Source organism: Gadus chalcogrammus, chromosome 3 (genome assembly GCF_026213295.1).
Source record: "Gadus chalcogrammus isolate NIFS_2021 chromosome 3, NIFS_Gcha_1.0, whole genome shotgun sequence".
NCBI classification, from domain to species: domain Eukaryota; kingdom Metazoa; phylum Chordata; class Actinopteri; order Gadiformes; family Gadidae; genus Gadus; species Gadus chalcogrammus.
The window spans coordinates 2,608,047-2,627,117 of NC_079414.1; the positions used below are offsets into that span (position 1 = coordinate 2,608,047).

General features: G+C 44.9%; 2 protein-coding genes across 5 annotated transcripts in view; one reads left to right on the top strand and one right to left on the bottom strand.

The window, feature by feature from the left end:
* vps54 (VPS54 subunit of GARP complex) overlaps nt 1-5,589 on the top strand; it is a 38,610-nt gene extending 33,021 nt beyond the window's left edge. For both annotated transcript variants that reach the window (XM_056584874.1, XM_056584873.1), the window contains 6 exons: nt 2,270-2,357; nt 2,458-2,579; nt 2,770-2,850; nt 3,079-3,186; nt 3,393-3,487; nt 3,987-5,589. In XM_056584874.1, the coding sequence (XP_056440849.1) occupies nt 2,270-2,357; nt 2,458-2,579; nt 2,770-2,850; nt 3,079-3,186; nt 3,393-3,487; nt 3,987-4,092 (600 nt within the window). In that variant the 3' untranslated portion in view covers nt 4,093-5,589. The remainder of the gene's footprint in view (nt 1-2,269; nt 2,358-2,457; nt 2,580-2,769; nt 2,851-3,078; nt 3,187-3,392; nt 3,488-3,986) is intronic.
* A 281-nt stretch (nt 5,590-5,870) lies between these two features.
* LOC130377851 (UTP--glucose-1-phosphate uridylyltransferase-like) overlaps nt 5,871-19,071 on the bottom strand; it is a 24,782-nt gene continuing 11,581 nt past the window's right edge. For all 3 annotated transcript variants that reach the window (XM_056584878.1, XM_056584876.1, XM_056584875.1), the window contains exons 4-10: nt 12,780-12,965; nt 12,000-12,133; nt 11,525-11,822; nt 10,961-11,158; nt 10,189-10,431; nt 6,612-6,716; nt 5,871-6,248 (exon numbers count right to left, since the gene is read on the bottom strand). In XM_056584878.1, the coding sequence (XP_056440853.1) occupies nt 6,141-6,248; nt 6,612-6,716; nt 10,189-10,431; nt 10,961-11,158; nt 11,525-11,822; nt 12,000-12,133; nt 12,780-12,965 (1,272 nt within the window). In that variant the 3' untranslated portion in view covers nt 5,871-6,140. The remainder of the gene's footprint in view (nt 6,249-6,611; nt 6,717-10,188; nt 10,432-10,960; nt 11,159-11,524; nt 11,823-11,999; nt 12,134-12,779; nt 12,966-19,071) is intronic.

Consider the following 19,071-nt stretch of genomic DNA (forward strand, 5'->3'; position numbering starts at 1 on the left):
AGGACATTGTTCATGTTTTATTACACAAAGCATTCCATTCATTGAGTTAAAATGCTAGGTTAGCGACCAAAGAAAAAGGTAGACCACTTCCCAAAATCGGATCACCAAAAGTAATGGCAACGTCAGTGTTGTGAGTGCTACATGGTTTGCTAGGTACTCACTGGTATCATTACTAGCAATCGACTGTATTGCTGGCCCCGTTTGCTCTTGAATAATGGCAAATCTCCAACCTGGGCTGTTCATGGTTTCACTGATGTGAAAAATCTTGTCAAGATCACGTTGGTGCTGCTATCCAACTTTCCTTGCTAGGCACCATGCTTATAGATCAGGTTGTTTGAAATAATGTTCTTGTTCTTTTACTAGTTTGTTACTCTGACCGTTCTGTTTGGTATTGTGGAAAGGGTGAATGATTCAGAGCATGATGCATTTTAAACGGCATCACTTTTGATCTTGAGTCTTTTTTTATAACAACCTATAACTTCAGTCATTGAGGTCAAAAATAGGCCAAATGATAGGCCCAGATTTTTTTATTTACTTTTACAAATCAAGAGTAGGCCTGATTTGACTAATGGACTTGGCATCCTTTCCTTCTGCCCTTACAGTCCATTTCAAAGACATGCTGCCCACCAGCTTTCAAATTACAGTGACGCCACTGGTGGCTTTGTATCAATTGTATTCACATAACTATCCCTCCCTACTATTTTGTAGTTCACCAAAACACCCTGAAACAACTTGATTCTCACATTCTTATGCCACCATACACCAACGGTGCAAGCAGGCCAATGGCAACCAAGCGCGCATTCCTTCCTCCCTCACTTTAAAAACCACCACCCGCCACTGCCCCCACCCCATCCTGACCCCCTCCCCGTCCAGTACATGGAGTTCTAGAGAAGGTGACTTAGGTAATGTTAATGGCGTTAAATGCTGTGGGGCAGGATCGCTACAATAATTAATAATAATAATTAATTTTATTTGTGGGCGCCTTTCATAGCACTCAAGGTCACCTTACAGGGCAGTGTTTAAAAAACAAAATCAACAATCATAAAAAACACAAGAACAAGATACATTGAAACAATTTACACAAGTGGGGTGAAATGGGTGGGAGACAATGAATTAGATTGAATATGTCATTTTAAAAAGGTGTGTTTTTAGATGGGACTTAAAAGTGGAGAGAGTGTCAGAGTTATGGATGTCAGGTGGGAGGGTGTTCCAGAGGTGGGGGGCAGATCGGCTGAATGCCCTGGACCCCATGATGACCAGGCGGGCGGGTGGTACAATGAGTTGAATGGAAGAGGAGAACCGGAGAGTGCGGGTGGGTGTGTTGTTGTGCAGGAGGTCACAGATGTATGGATGGGTGAGGTTGTGGAGGGCCTTGAAGGCAGAATCTTTAAATGGATGCGGGATTTGACCGGGAGCCAGTAAAGCTGGCAGGAGGTGATGTGATTAATGGAGGGGGTTCTGGTGATGATGCGAGCAAAATGAGAACAATGAGGTGACTTTGGACTGAGATATTGGGTGTTTTATGGCGCATTTCCACCGAGCGGTGTGGTTAGGTCCGCTACGATTAAGTACGGTAGGTGTAGTACAGTTAGGTGCTGTTAGGTGCGGCTCAGTTACGGCTCGCGTTTCCACCGACGACAGTACCCTTATGGTAGGCCGGGGTTTATGCCAGATGGCGATAGCCGCAGCAGCTGCGTAAGCATCGCGACATCACAGCAGCCCGACACAGTGTAGCCTGCTAATAAACTCAATGAAAAAAAATGACGCAACACATTAACAAAGAGCATCCAAGAACGGTAAACTTTTGCAATGAAATATCTCCAATAAACGAAACTTTCACAGTTTTCCAGAAATATCTTGCGGGTACTGTGTGTGGTATTGTTTGTGTTTATCCCCCTGTCGCACGGAAGTGACTATTCTGTTTTCCAATCAACATGCGGCACGTGTAGCTCAACTTTCGGCACCCTTTCAGACCGCTTGGTACCCCAACTGAGGAGTACCGAAAAATAGGTACGGCTAATCGCGGCTAAGTCCGGACCCATTCCAGTTTTGGAGGTGGTAATGCGAACCGTACAGCACCTAACTGTACCACACCGCTCGGTGGAAACGCGCCATTAGTGAGCCAGGGCAGGGGTTACCCCCTGGTTATGTTACCCCCAGGGTCCCCTGGCGGCCACCCCTTGTTACGTTACCCCTGGGTCCCCCCAGATCGGGGTGTCCTCTGATGTGTTCCAAGGAGTTCAAAGCAGCCTCTCTCCTCTGCCGGCAGCACTTCAACTCGCGGAGCTGCCAGCTGGTGCTGGGGGCCGGGGCCCTGCAGGTGGTGGGCCTGAAGACCATCACCACCAAGAATCTGGGTAGGCCCTGTCGCCACGGAAACACTAACTCTGGGGATTATTATTATTTTTTTAGATGACTTGATCGTGTGTGTGTGTGTGTGTGTGTTCGTGTCCACAGCGCTCGCCTCCCGCTGTCTCCAGCTGGTGGTCCACTACATTCCCTTGATCAGGACTCACTTTGAGACCAAGCTCCAGCCCAAGCAGTACAGCGTCCTGCGACACTTTGACCACATCACCAAGGTAACCGAAGCACGGACCCCCACACCGGCCCTCGTTCACACCAGGTCCATGAGGCTGGGGACACCTCCACACAATCCCACTAGGAGGTGCTGCAGACACATCTCTGGGGCTACAGTGCACACAGAACAGAATAGGACCCGAGTTCAGTTCAAAGCATGCCGTTATCAAATATGGTGTGTGGTGCTTTCAGGACTACAACGACCACATAGCAGAGATCTCCGCCAAGCTCGTGGCGATCATGGACAGCCTGTTTGAGAAGGTCCTATCAAAGGTACACGCACAGACACAATGTTGTTTTGTCGTGACTCCCCAGTATGAGGTTGAGGCCCCCATACCCTCGGCCTGTTTGATATTTTGTCGTGCCCCCCCCCCCCCCCCCAGTATGAGGTCGGGACCCCTTGCCCTCTACCTTTTTGATGTTTTGTCCTGACCCTCCCAGTATGAGGTCAAGGCCCCCTTGCCTTCAGCCTGTTTGATAATTTGTCGTGACCCCCCCCAGTATGAGGTCAAGGCCCCCATGCCCTCGGCCTGCTTCCGCCACGTCTGTAAGCAGGTATCCAAGATGCACGAGGCCATCTCAGAGCTGCTGCCGGAGCAGCAGACCCAGGTGGGATTGGCACACACACGTATGCACGCGGTGCGCGCACCCTCAGAAACACAGAAACACACGCTCACATACACACACACACCTGCCCATTCAGCTCTTAGCTTTAGACAGCCACATTACTCAGGGGTTCAGTATTTCATGTACATTAAACAAGAATACTTGCTTACACATTTTAAATGTACTGTAACCCCCCCCCCCCCCCCCAGACGCTGTTCTGGAGGATCAACGGCAGCTTTAAGATGCACCTGAAGAGGCAGCTGGCCCGCCTGGGTGTGGTCAACGACGGAGGGCCTCAGCACGGGTAAATCCTCTACTGCGGTCTCCTTTAACCTTTTGACCTTTAACCTCTTCTCTACTGTGATCCTAAAGACATGATGTTGACCTTTAACCTCTCTACTGTGTTCCTGAAGACATGATTTTGACCTTTAACCTCTTCTCTACTGCTCTTGAATACATGTTGACCATTAAACGCTTCTCTACTGCTCCTGAAGACATGTTGTCCTTTTACCTCTTCTCTACTGCTCTTGAAGACATGTTGACCGTTAACGTATTTTCTACTGCTCCTGAAGACATGTTGACCTTTAACCTCTTCTCTACTGCTCCTGAACACATGTTGACCCTTAACCTCCTCTCTACTACTCCTGAAGATTGTAGGATACGTTCAATAATGATAGAATGTAATCTGAGTCTCTTAACCAGCTAGTCTTATTTTGGAAACATTGACAAAATGTTTTTGGTTCAAAATGTCCACCATAGAAACCATGCTATGCTCACTGCTGCTCCTCCTTTCCTCTGGCTAGGCTGGTGATGGTGGACGTGGCCTTCTACACGGAGAATCTGCTGTCCCTGCGCACGCTGGAGAACATGGACCTGAGCATGGTCGAGATCTGGGAGCACAAGAGGTGAAGACCACCAGGAGGAGGAGGAGGAAGAGCAGCAAGAGCCCACACTCCCTCCCTCTGCCTTTATCCCCCCCCCACATACACACTGGAGGAGCAGGATGGGGGACTGGCAGGGGGGAGATGTTGGACCATCAATCTATGAGCCACTGACTCCGTTCGTTGACACTTTGAGACTCAAACGGGTTTGTTTGTCCCCCGCCTCAGAAACATGCTCGATCTGGAGAGAACTTGAACCAAGTCTACGTGACCTCATCTAAACACGTGCAATACAACTCAAGCTATGGAAGCCAAGCAATGCAATGTCTGGGACTTCTTAAAGGGGATGCTGAGGTCGATTTAAAGGGGATGCTTCACAATCGGTTTAACTAATGGCTTCAATAATTTATTTTTAAAATCTCAATTATACTTTTTTTGCGGGGGTCATAGTCAACCTTGGCTGAAAAGCTCTTCAAATAAACGGTTTGGTTTCAAATCAATGGGGATGTTGGTCTTGTCAGCGTATATTAACACTAGGCGGCGTTCCAAACGGTTCCTGGTACTACAGGTTGTATTTGACCTGGTTGGTTTTTAATGAAGGGACCTTACTTTTATTCTGGGAGGCTGAGACTATTGCATTATGAGGAACCCGTTGGACCTACAAATCAATTTATTTTACAAGCTGGACACGAGATGTCTCAGAGTGTAAACTAAAGGTATTTTCCATGTTGAGGGGTCCACACCCCTCTTCGAAATGGAACCCCAAAACTGAAATCCAACCAAATACAGCTCAATGTAATCACCGTCAGACTTGAGGCTGAGGATTCCCGAGTAATTTGATGAGGCTCGTATCATGTGATATTGCCTGACACCAATTTGACCCAATCAGGAAAAGCTGTTGCAGTAACCAGTGGAGTTCCGAGAGGGTGCTGTAGTCGTAGTCTGAGTTTTGGAAAAAGTGTCTTATATTCCCATTTATTCTTTAGACGAGGATCAGCAGAACTAAGCTGTGCGATGCAGAGGAGCCGGCCGCTCTTACTGATGATTAAAGAGCGTGTGTGAGCGCTGGTGCTGTGATGGTCTCCTCATAGAAAGGACCACCTCTCAATATGCAGCATGTGAACATGAGTTCTCATCTTTTTGTAATGTTTTTAATTCTTTGTGCAAGTCTGTATAATGACAACTGTCTTAAAATGTTTTTAAGTGGACAGGATCTGCGTTTGTTTGTTTTTTGTGAGTGCAGGCAGAGTAGCAGCTTTCAACCCAAATAATGTTTCATTTGGACTTTTTGGACCCGAGCTCAACTAACTAACAGCCATGACTTTGTCCTTCAAAAGTGCCTACTTTTGATAAGTGTCCACCTCTCTGGTAGCGTACGCTTTAGTACCTACTGTACCTGTCTGTGTGTGAGCAGAATGCAACCAACAGGACGGCATGCCTGACGATTTTTAAATGTGAGATACTCCCAAACCTTTCTGAATGAAATAAATGAATGGAACTGTTGAGACTCATCCCATCTCTCTGTTAAGGGCTCTGGTCTCAGACCATGAATACTCCTTTTAAATGCATCGCAATTGTTCACTCAATTAGAAAACCATGTGGCATGTGCTGTTAAAGAAGCACTTTCAATATGCATGGTGTACAACGTTGTCATGATGGGATGTTTGAGCCCGTTAATCATACCCTGCAGGTAGACTTGGGTTCTGAAACCACAACCTTTAGGCAGCCACATTTACCTCTTCTTGTTCTTCACATGTTCTATAATGATGTACCCCCCCCCCCCCCCCCCAAAGAAAACACAGCTCACAAATCTTGCACTTTTATTTTCATCCTACTCTAGGATCTGGTACAAAGTAAGGCTCCGACATCGCAACTAAGTGTAACAAACTCATTCTTTGGCTGTTTGCTCTGAAGGCCACTCTACATGTGAGGAGAAGCCTACAGATCTGATCAGCAGTCAGTCAGCATTCAAAAGAAAATAAGATGTTATGACTGTGGGAAAGCGCTTCACTTTTCTCCCGGCCAGTCAGATTTGTCAGATGCTGGCCAAGCCTCCAGGTCTTCTTCTCAGAGGCTTCAGTGGTCCAGGATGCGCAGGTTACCAGACACAATCTTGTTCTCCAGCACAGCCCCGGCCGGGATGTCGATCCGGTCGCCGTGGTTGGCGATGATGATGACCGTTCCCTGGGAAACATCGGTATAAAATAAATGAACTAATGACGCATTCCGAACACGGTTCTTCACTTATGTAGTGAGGATCATTACCATGTTGTGCCGTGTGTGTAAACCCATTCCAGGGCTTAGAAAGGTGTTTTCTTACCAAAACATTAATTTAGAGGTTAACCTATTTATACATATTCAAGATTATAATTAGAAAACACACCTTGTGCAGGTCAGATTATTAGTTAAGACGTTTTCTCTAAACCTTAAAGAGCAACTGGTTACCGCTAGTGACAAGTTCATGACTTTGAACCTATCAGAAACCAGCAGTCAGTAAACATGGGTGCTGATAGGTCAGTCCTGAACGCCTCCGTTCTCCCAGTGTACCTTGAGGGAGACGTTCTTTCCGAAGGTGACATCCCCGGACACGGTGAGGTGGTCCAGCTCCAGCATGTCTGGGATGTTCTCAAAACGCTTCAGAAAGTCCTGAACCTGGAGCCACAGAGACCAGATTAGAGCACCTCCGATCAGGATGAGAACCACAGAGCAGAGCACCTCCCATCAGGAGGAGAACCGTCTGATGCACACTTCCTTGAGGACTCGTAAACCAACGTCTATCTGCATGTTGGGATTAGCACAATTGATCAACTCCCCTTTGTGTATTAGTTAAATTATACCATACATTCTGTGCCAGGGTGTTCATCAGCAACACACAGAATTTGAATTAGACACGGGTTCTTTGTAGTGTCCCTTCGTCAAGACAATCGTGACCACTTCTCCCCTACCTAATTAACTGTCGATCATTAACCTAGCCTCTGCGGCCACAGCTGAAGCCTGCCATGACCAATCAACCAGCGTTAACTCCCATATTATTGCTTTGGTTTTATCACACCTCGGATGATGTTTTTCTCGATAAGAATCACATGTTCAAACAATTTGTCTTAGAGACCTTTCTTAAATAATTAATGATGTCCAAGTGTGGGCGCCCGCTCAAGCCCTAGGCCTTGCGTTTGAGAATAGCTGTGGGCGTTGGAGGCTAGCTGTGACTCTTAGGGACTAGCTGTGGGCGTTGGAGGCTAGCTGGGGGTGTAAGGGACTAGCTGTGGGCGTTGGAGGCTAGCTGTGGGTCTTAGGGTCTAGCTGTGGGCGTCGGGGACTAGCTGTGGGTGTTGGAGAGTGTCTTTGGGAGCTAGGGACTGGCTGTGGGCGCTAGGCCAGGCTGAACCGGCTCTGTCAACAAATGATCGCCAGTAGGCTTATTAATCGATAAAGCCATGTTTTATTTATTGTGTTTCGTGGACACAACATTGGATTGGGATGTGATTGGTTAGTGCCCAGCATGAATGAAACGTCAGCCAAGGTTGAACATAGGTGACGTGAAAATATGCTCCTCCCAGATAGCGCCTAGCGCCCCAGGTAGCGGCCAGCGCTAGGGTTGCCGCGGTGTGGACATTTTCACACCCGAGTAATACGCTCGTGTCAACACCGGTATTACCGGTATAAACGGTATTAACTTTGAAACTAGGTAAACCGCCATCTTCTCCGTCAACTCTCCTCTCACACTCGGTGACAGCGGCTGGCAGCGCGCCAATTCTCGGCTTCTTATAACATTCTATGTATAATAGCATAATATGATTTTATATATCATATCATGGCCAAAAGCTCTGTTCGCCTCCGGATGGCCTCAACACCGGTAATACCGTATACATCGGCAACCCTACCCAGCGCCACAGCTAGCGCCTAGTGCCCAGTGCCCCAGCGAGGCCCCAGGGATGAGCATCTCTTAGGGAATGCATCGTTACACTGACCCTGGGTTCTCTCTGAGCTCGTCGTGAACATGAGGCCCAACAGGAAATGGAGAACCGGTTAAACAGGTGCTGTGCTTGTTGAGCCGGCTGGCAACTCACAGCAGCTGGAGAGCTACGGCCCGGCTCAGACCCCAGAGACGCCACCAGGCCCAGAGACGTGGCGTGAATGTCCCATGGTGGCCTTGAGGGGGGGCTCAAGGTACCATTCCAGGTTAAGGGGAAAAAATGTGATGTTGTTCTACAGGTCTACAACAATAGGGTTCACACCAACACTCAAACCCTTCTTCAACTCTGGTGTCATCGTTTTGGCTCCGCCTTAAATACGCCTTAAAGGTGCCATGGCATGAAAATCTCACTTTATGAGGTTTTCTAACATAAATATGAGTTCCCCTAGCCTGCCTATGGTCCCCCAGTGGCTAAAACTTGAGTTCGGTGTAAAACGAGCACTAGGTGTTCTGCTCGACTTTGAAAAAACGGAGGCTCAAGCGCGCTGATTTGGAATGTGGTTTCATATGTCGTCACATAGCATCTAAGCTCCTCCCCTTACTCTGCCTGGCCCGCTCAGAGAATTTGGCCCGCCAATGAGACACGACCGTGCGAGCGCCACACGTGAGTGTGTGTGTGTGTGTGTGTGAATACACACACTGTAACGCAAGTGTTTCTTGTCGGTTCTTTGACGTCTCTTGTATTTCCTCAACAAGACTGTAGTGGGGGTTATCTTAGCCATGGTTGAGAAGGAATTGGGGGAAAGGAACTTTGGCTTTGACTCCCTGAAGTACATGAACTGCGACATAACGCCGGTTTCCGCGAGGCACCACCGCCGCGAAGCACCACCGCCCGGCAGCCGGCAGCAGGCAGCGCGCGGTTCAGTCTACTTCAGATTAATGTGAAAGTGGAAGAACCAGAGACGTAGCAGAACCCGACAAAGTCGTTTGTGATTCATAATATCGTCTGGAGGCGCACACAGCTTTTGGCTGTGATAATATGTATTATATGAAATAGATATCTTTGTATTGTATGATATTATTTAGATATAGAGCTCCAGGACTGTAACGCAAGTGTACACTTCCTTGTTATTTGGATAACCGTTCTGCTGTTGGTGTGATGGCGCATAACATATCCGACTCTCGTCTCTGGTATTTCTACAACGAGACTCGTAGTGGGGGTTATCTCAGCCATGGTTGAGAATGAATTGGGGGAAAGGAACTTTGGCTTTGACTCCCTCAAGAACATGAACCACGACATGGAGGAGAAGGGGATTGTTTGCTGCGAATGTCTCCCGCTTGAGCCCCGCTTCCCGCTGCCGAGGGACCGCTGCCGAGGGACCACCGCCTCGGTGCTGCAGGAGGCGGAGGTGCCTAAGCGCTGCCCGGGAACAACAATCCCTTTCTCCTCCATGTCGCGGTTCAGTCTACTTGAGATTGATGTGGACGTGGAAGAACCAGGAACGTCGGAGAACCCAACGCAGCCGTTTGAGATTCATAATATGGGCTCACACAGCTTTTGGCCGTGATAATATACATTATATGACATAGAAATATATGATATTATTTAGATATAGAGCTCCAGGACTCCCGTGTGTTCTAGAATATTTACAGAACACGGGTAAAGGCTGTGTGCACCTCTCCATTGCGATACATCCACTGTAAACAGAGCGCATGGTACCGTAGCTGCAAGCTGCTCAGGGCCACACCCCCACCCTCCTCCTTGACCCGCCTCGCTCCTCCTCATTTGCATTATAGCTACAGACACCAAAACAGCGCATTTGGGGGAGGCTCAATGTGCGACTGACTCAGAGTGGCTGTGACTCTGCACCACGGCTGAATTTCGTGTACGTCTTTGAATACTGTGTTAGTGGCCCACTAATTCCTATTTTAAAGAATCCATAAAATAGCATGTCATGGCACCTTTAAATACAGCCCACCCTGTTTGGCCTTCCTACCTGCGTTCCTGGGCTGGTATAAGGGCTCGTCAACCTGCCAGTCAGCCTCCACGGCTACAGCTCAAACACAACCAGCTGGTTAGGTTTTATCATGCTCCTTTGTTCCATTAACATTTGATAACATCCCTACAGCACATTCCTCCACACAAGCTCCTGACTGTACCATGACCTTGCGGTGACCTTCCACTCTCTGGTTAATCCTCACGGCCCCTACCTTGGTGAAGGAGCTTCCCAGCTTGACGTGCGGCGTGGATGGGAACTCGCGCCTCTTGCTCATGGTGAGTGAGCCTGCCTCCAGGCTGTACAGATTGGACATGACCAGCAGCAGGTCCGAGGAGGTCTTGACGGGCAGGAAGCGGCTGCGCGGGACGTTGACGCCTAGCGCGTTGTCGAAGCACTTGATGGCGGCTCCCACCGCCGTCTCCAGCTGAATCACATTCAGCCCGCCGTCCAGGCTCTGCTCGTGGGCGAGAGGAGGGCGAGGTTAGGGGGCCAAACCTGCACAACCACAACCACCTGTGCGCTGCCGAGTGAATCATAGCCCTGCCTTCGCCTGACTCCTCCCTTCATTAAGGTTGTGGATTAAGTCATCTGGTTGGAATGGACTGGCAAATTTTTGACATGTTTGTCATCTTGTCTCTAATCTTGTGCTGCTGCCTAAGACCATGCAGAGTTGCTGTGATCTGTATTGTAGTGAGCTGGAATGTCTAGATAAGTGGGTGTTCCCCTCCCAGTGAAAATGATCCTAGCCCCCTATGTCTTCTGCCTCCCTGCTGCATGGCCCTTATTCTGAGAATGTAAGCCTCTCCAGAGTGTTTCTGAGAAAAACTAACTGAACGGCCGCTGCAACAACACATGACCTTCACCGTTTCGATTTTAATACTAGTTTAGAGGCAGCCCCATTGAGACCCTGCAGAATCCAAAGCGCTGCCTCCCAGCGGCTGCCAAGCCGGTCTCCTATCGGCTAGCAGTGGGTTGGTCCTTACCTTGGGGTTGACGATGATCTCCAAGTCCAGCGTGTTCTGCTGCTGCAGCCTCTTGATCGCGGGCAGGCTGATCCACAGGTTGTTTGTGTTGAAGATCTTGAACTTTGTGACTGACTTGAACTCGTCCACGTGGTCCTTGGGCACTTGGGCGATCTCCAGCAGCCTGAGATGGTCTTCGTACTGGATAAGAGTACCTCCCTGCAGGGGTGTCAGGCAGCGGTCACGCCCACACACATCAAGGATGTTCACTTTCATTTTCATATTTAGTTCCTGTTTATTTGATTCCATTGTTGTCGATGAACCTTGATAATTTCCCTGACAATCGTGTTTTAAACAAAGCATTTCAGATGATTACAGCAGAGCGTTGAACCAGAGGACATCCAATAGAGATGGTGTCGCATGATCTACTATCTCAGACACCTGTAACACCTACTACACCCCTGTGGATCATCGCTTGATAGAAAAAAAATAATAATAAACGAAACAAGAAAGAACAAACAGAACACGGATAAAGCCTGAGATCAAACGGTGTCTGGCCACAGAGCGCCACAGAGCTGCCCTTACCTTCACGTCAGAGCGGGTTTTGTTGGTGACCTCCATGATGAACTCACAGCGCCGGCTGGCTGGCTGGCTCATCAGATGGTGGAGGATGGAGAGGTCCACGGTAGCCCCCAGGTTGTCAATGTTGGATACGAAGACGTACTCCTTGCCCTGGGCCAGCAATGTGTCCAGCAGGCCCGAGTTGTGGAAGCTGGCGTAGATGTCCCCGTGCCCCGGGGGGTACCAGGCATCGGCGTTTGCCCCCTTCATGCCCAGGTCGCTGGCGATCGGAAGCAGGGACTCCTTGTTTATCCTTGGGTACCTGGTTTGAATACACAAGTGGAATGATACGAGAAAGGGAGATGATCAGGGGCAAAGCATGGCTGCGTGGGACGTTCTTCCTGCAGTACACAGAGTGATTAAATTAATCGGCATGAGGAAGAGACAATATAAATGGAGGGGAGGGAGAGAAAGACAAAGTGCTGTGTGTGAGAGTGACCTGCTCTGGTTGAAGGTGTGGATCTTGACACGGTGGTGTGTGTATTTCTGCAGGATCTTCTTGGTGTCTTCATCGGTGTTGAAGGAGTTCATCAGCACCAAGGGAACGTCAGCATTAAAAGTCTTGTTCAGGTGCTGAGGAGACGGTAGACGATAGATGGATTCAGAGTGGGGTAGCCTGAGACGTCAATGTTTGGGTCCCTCTAGAAGTAAGGGATAGCGCCTGTACTCTCAAATGTATCCTTCTCATTTCCATGGTAGAATGTGGCACAGAAACAATGGTTACGGTGCTGAAGGAGAGATTTGAGAGCTATAATTTGAACAAATTCAAAGGGATGGCACCCAGGGATGGCAATCCGTCAACTACTATTAGTGTGTGTAGTGACATGCTTTGTAAGATTAGGGGTTTCCAGTTGACCGGCCTGCCTCTGTGCGCAAATTTAGATTTTAGACCGGCCCCAGGTTACTTCTGACCAATCAGGGTATCTCTTCCTTGATTGCTGCAGATAATTAATCTGCAGGGAGGGGACATTTTGCAGGTTTAATTTCAAAATCGTTTATTCCACTCTTTTCTGCTCTCTCTATGCAAAGCTCAAATCTTACACAACCCTTAAGGCTTCTATTAGCTTGGTAAATATTCAGAGTAGGTTCATCTAAGTCTAACCAAACACAGATTTGTGTGACTCTTGTTTGTCTGAGTGGTGAAATGTGTATTACGCAAGGCAGTACGGAATAGTCCCTTCTACACATCTCTTTAATAAGGCAGTTGCACCACCCCCACCTCTATCTGCTGCACGGTGAGGTCCAGGAAAGTGTTGTCGTTGCTGACGCTGATCAGGCTCTTGGGCCCCTTGCAGCCCATGCTGGTGCCCAGCCCCCCGTTAAGCTTCAGCACCACCAGCTTGTTCAGGCTGCTGGTGATGCCTTCAGGCCGGCCCTGGGCCTTGATCTTCTCGTAGGACAGGATCTGGGCGAGGGGAGGACAGAGGGGGTCTCATTGGGGTTAATGACAGTATGAAGTTAAATGACCATATCAAACCTAAATGTTGAAGACCATGTTCAGACCATGTTCAGATCAGCTTTACTTTGCTAATTTCTGTGTTTTCTACAGATAGAAAATCATTTGATATTGAGCCCTACTTCCACAATATTTTTGTGTGTTGGGGTGGCTGCCCTATTAAGAAACTAGTTTTGTGACTAGGCACGGCTAGATAAGTATGCATGATTACTTCAAACATAAGAACAATGAAAGGAAAATATAAAAATGTATCAACATATATTGCATTCACTGCAGTAGAAGGTGTAGGTCAGACATCAATTATGTCTTTAAAAGACATTTGAACAATCTTCAAACTAGTGTCATCAACTAGTGTTTTGCTGTAATGTAGGCCCTTGTTTGATGTCCTAATAGTCCAGTCATTTTAAGCCAAAATGGGGATCAACCTAGAACAAATTGCAACAGAAGCAAACTCAACTTTCAAAAATAACAAAAATATTTATCAAAAAGAACACGAAGAATCCCATTAGGGGAAAGCTTTGAAAAAAGACCCATATGCATATTCATTGGTTTCTCACGTGAATAGGGTAAAAATTGTAACCTTTAGATATCCCCATGAAAATTTTACATCAAGACTAGCAAAAAATGTCTTACAATTTTCTTTTAAATTATTTGTTGTAAGGCTGGTTTGAAGTACTTCTTCCTGCCTCTATGTATTAATGCTCAGGGGTAGCCTAGATTAGTTCCATTCATAACATTACGTATTTTATTGTTATGTCAACAAATTCTACAATACATTTTCATCCGGCTATACCCAATGTTTAGATCTGTTGTGGTAGTTATGCAAATTAGAACATAGATAGAATATCCACGGTTAGCTCATGTTAACAAACAATTTCAAAATACTTTTAATCGATTTTTTGTTTGTCTTGATGTAAGTAATCAACTCAGTAATTTATATGGTGATATCTAATGGTTAACATTTTTTACCTATTCACCTGAGAAAAATAATGAATAGGCGGATGAACAGGCTATATTTGGGTCTTTTTCAAAACATTTCCCTAATGGGATTCTTCTGGGCGTTTTTCTACCTTACTCAGGACAAACTGAGGATACAGAAGCAGTTGAGTTTGCTTCTGTAGCAATTTTTTTGACCTTTTTTCATAAAATGACTGTACTATAAGCACGCCAAGTTTAGTTTGTCACATCGAACCTTCTGTGTTAGCCTTGGTGAATCTGTGTCCTCCACTGCTCCTCTCGCATATGGGGTACCACAGGGCTCTGTATTTGGCCCTCGTTTATTTTCCCTTTATCTTCTCCCCCTTGGTGCGATTCTCAGGAAAAACGGCATTTCTTTTCATTGCTATGCGGATGACACCCAGATTTATGTCCCTTTTAAAAAGTCAGACGCCTACAGAGTTAAGCCATTGCTAGAGTGTTTACATGATTTAGCCTGGATGTCTCTGAGACTGAAGTCATGGACCTATACCGTAAGTCGAAAACTCTTGAAACTTTCAGGTATGGTTACCAATAAGCCCCACTACCCATAAACCCAAATTTGTGGTACTGCACCCAAAGGTGGCGCTATGGTAAAACATCATGAATTAGGCTTATTTCTCCTCACCAGATTGACCTGGACTCGAAATTCTTTCATAATATTAATCTCTAGAATCCGATGCATCTATAAAACCCTGCCAAACATGATAAAAAGATTCACAGGCTTCAAAAATAATCAAAAGTTCACCTAAATCGCCACATTAAATCTTTAGACCAAGCCTCACAAAAATCATCAAACAGAATTTGTTTTATTTAGTTCCATTTTAGAAATATTGGCCAATAAAGTTGGAGCAGTTAGCCCACTTTTCTTATATGACCATTATGTTATTGTACAAAAAAACATAAGACTATTATTAGGTGGATACCAATAAGCCCCCAGGAACAGTGCATACTTCCGCAATCCACCAGTGCTCAGCGGCCAAACCTGGTATCGCAGCTGTTTAAGCGGGCTGTGAACGGGTCCCTCGATTCAAGGGACCCAGAAGTAGATATCTCCGTTCACTCCAATACAAGTGGGGTACAGGAATGCGTCTCCGCAAAAAATGTCTGGATATCAATCAAAGGCTCATAATTATCTTCACGACATGTCCTAAAAAAATTTATGTTTTTTCTTTTCAAAATGCCACCTCAAGCGTTTTATTAGCCGTTCTCTCTAATTATTTTTTGCTGGAGAAGGAGGTGTGCAGCTGAAAGGAGTTGTAGTGAAACAAATTTTGTTTCGACCTGGCATCCGAGATGGCCTAGTTCAGTGCTCCATTACAGTTTTTTCCTATCGTTTTAGGCAATTTACCTAAACCATGTTCACATTCCCTAAACACTTCACACAGTGAGCATACCAGTAGACCATGTGAACCAAACTGTGGTTACTTTGCCCTATGCTAAGATACAAATGCTGGCAATGACGCCTTCTTCCAAATTTCATGGATACCTGCCCCAGTCAATGTTCACTACCGGCAAAACGCTGTGGAACTACAGCAAATTTTACCAATGCTTAGATACTCTGTTCAAAACAGTGAACTTTCTGTTCAAAACCTAACAGTAATTTAGATCACTGTAGATGGAAAGATGCTGCATTTGGACAGACAAATGAAGTTACATGTTTGAATAAGAAAAAATATTTAGTTTATAGTTTATTTATTTTATTTTACAGTAATTTAGATTTTTTTCCCCCTGTGCACCATAGTTCTTGGTGAATTGGCATGGAATTACTTTTTTTACGTAAAAGCAACACCACATACAATGAACTGTACAAAACACAGAGGATAAGTTTTGCAATGCAAAACACCTGGTGGTCATTTCAGCTAAAGAGCTACTCAGCTAAAGACCTACTCAGGTGTTTTACATGTAACTTGTGCCTCGTTGAAAAAGGGCCTTCTTTGTTTCTGGATCATATATTACGTACTTACTGTATGTAATTTGCATTACAAAAACTGAAAATTGTTATTCTCAGTTTCTCATAAAACACTTACAGTATTTACTGTATTTACAATTACAGTACATTTACCACACTAAATTGTGACATCTTTTGTGGGAGGTAAACCGACATATGAACACTGTCAGCAGATACTTGGCTTGGATTGTCATACTGTAATATTACAAACTTTATTACTGTAATCCAAAGAAGTGTTTGTCTGTGTTTTTTCTCTTTTTTTCAATGCAACACTACAGGAAATCTATGCCAAACTGGAGGACACAGCAACATTTTATATATGCAATTGGCAATGCTTCAAGATGTTAGTGTTTTTTAGGTCATAGGGTTCTGAGAGGAAACATGTGTTAAGTTATGGCAGCATTGTTTGTGGTGTGGTTGTTGTAGTGCATTTTGCACCAAAGGTTAACAGATATGCAGAGGTGTGTGTCTCTAAAGCCCACTGTGTTAAGTGATAGGGAAAAGTGACCATAGTATGGGTACATGACCGAAAACGATAGGAAAAAACTAACGTGTCCGATCCAAAGACAAAGAACAGATTACGGTATCATTTTATATTATTTTTAATAGTCTAACATTTCAGCGTTGGTATTTCATTTTTCATTAGCTTGTTTAGTTACCTATGTATGGCAGTTAACAATGTTGTTGTATTACAATTATTTATGTGTGTAGGCCACTCCAACTTCGTTGCTGGTTGAAATGTAACCATTTATTTGTACATAAGTTATTGATTGCATTTTTCGTTAATAGTTAGTTGGAAGGAATCTGTTTCTTAAGCAGTGTGACACTTGGAGCTTGCATGACGGAGCACAAGTTGGCACAAAGCACTCAAAACTGCAAAAAGACATTGTTCAATTGTAGACTTGGAGCTTGCATAACGGAGCACAAGGCATAGTTTAATAGTGCATTTCTTTTTGAACAGCACATCCGATCCATGACCTCTGTCATTTTTGTACATTTAAATGTACGCTCATCACTAACTGAGTTTAGCTTTATCTATTATTACTTTTATTTTCTTCCCTTCTTTTCTGAATGTTATGTGTATTTTGTTTTTAAGATAAAACAAGAGAAACTCAAACATATCTTATGGTCTCGTATTTATGTAAATGTTTCATGTATTTATAGGTTCTTTATATGTTGTGACTGTCTGAGTTTGTGATGTGAGACTTTGTTCTATGTTCCCACTCTTGGCCTGCACCTTGACGTGATGAGTGGGCTTTAAAATAAGACAGGCCTTTTAAATTTTTTGGTTTCTGATTTATTGTTTGTCACAGTTTATCTTATTAATGATACAAAGCCTTAACTAAACCCCTTCTCTTCTGTTTGCAGAAACTGGAAACTTCAGAGTACATTTTATCTTAAGTTAGAAAATCTTTTTTATTTCCTCATAAGATCCCAGTCCATCATGCTCCCCTACTTGTCTGCCGTGCCACCATCATGGCTCATGCATCACCTCTCAGCGCCCTGCAGCTGCATCTTATTCCGTTACTCCAGCTCTTTCCAGCTGTTTCACAAAAGTGACAAACACGCTCCACCCAAGTGTTTTTAATCTATTATTAATTATACATGTGAGGTGTGCTGAAGGGTGCCCATCAATAAAAGCATTTTATTAATATTTTATTAATAGAACATTATGGCTCCATCAAAAGCAAAGTACACCTGCAATTTACAGTTATCATTTATACTATCCTAGACAACTTTAATCTTATTTACCTAGGCCTACAGTAGGCCTGATTTCCTCTGAATGTTTAAATAAAAAATTCCCTGTCCATGTCAGATCCCTGTCCATCATACTCCTGTTGTCTTCCTGCACACCTGACTGCCTCCTCCATCGATTGCGGCCACAGCCCTCTCCCTGTACAATATTTCATGTTAAATACATTTCAGGATCAAGTTTGAGATTCAGTTTCAGTATTACTTGTTTTTGAAACCTGAACGTGGGGCTGGCACCACCATCATATCTGTCTTATTTATTGCACCCACACATAATAGGTCCATGATACCATGTGGGGTCATTTCAGACTCCTTTGCTTCCTAACACCTTGTGAGTTCCCTGGGTACACCATATGATGGGTCTGTGTATATATTGGGCATTTGATTCTCGTTTCAGAAAAATAAATATATTAAAAAACGAGTGGTAATTATTATTTCTGTTTTAACATTCAAAAAGGTATATACAAGGTGTTTCTCTTATAAAGTCAAAAAGGGGCAAACTAATCTAAAATAATAATTGTTAAACATATAGAGAATCATCGGGGGATTACTTCCATGGTCGGTAAACAATGCGACTGCTATCGCTCAGACCTCTCGCTTATGATGCTAACAATGCTAAAAAACAAGAATATTTCTGCATCCGGTACGTAATGAACTAGGGCGGGGCCATAGACCCATGATGGCGAAGCATATCTCTCCTTGATGTTGCCCTGCGCCATTGAGCAGTTTACATAGGAATGAATAGGCGCCATTTTTGAATCTGTTGTCCATTTTATAATATGTCCATGATGTCTGCCAATACCCCCCACTACCCATAAACCCAAATTGTGGTAATGCACCCAAAGGTGGCACTATTGTTAAAAATTATGAACTAGCCTTATTTTTCCTTACTAGATTGACCTGGACTCAATATTCTTTCATCATATGAATCTCTCAAAGCAAATGCATCTTCTTCACCCTGGTCTTCTGCTCTAAAAATGTTTACTTTTACCACAATTTCATAGAAAATCCAAACTGTCCACAGTCTCAACCCAATATGCCTATATGACCATTTTGTTATTGTATAACTACCATACGGCTATCATTAGGTGGAAACCATTAACAGAGCAAATTTTCAGATCCGTCCTATTTTAGGAAAGGCCATAATTCTCTTGTGAAATGCGTGCTTGGAGTTTTCTTGATGTTGTGTGCTTATCAATCTTCATCCTTTCCATGTGAATGAGGCATGCAGTTTAGGAATGTCAGTGGCTCAACGGGATAATGCCTTGTACTGGTGATCCTTTGGTTGAGAGTTTTAATCCTGATTAGAGCATTATGAACAAGCCGAACATGACATTCTGTCATTGCCACTCATTTAGGAAAGACAACATTGAACAG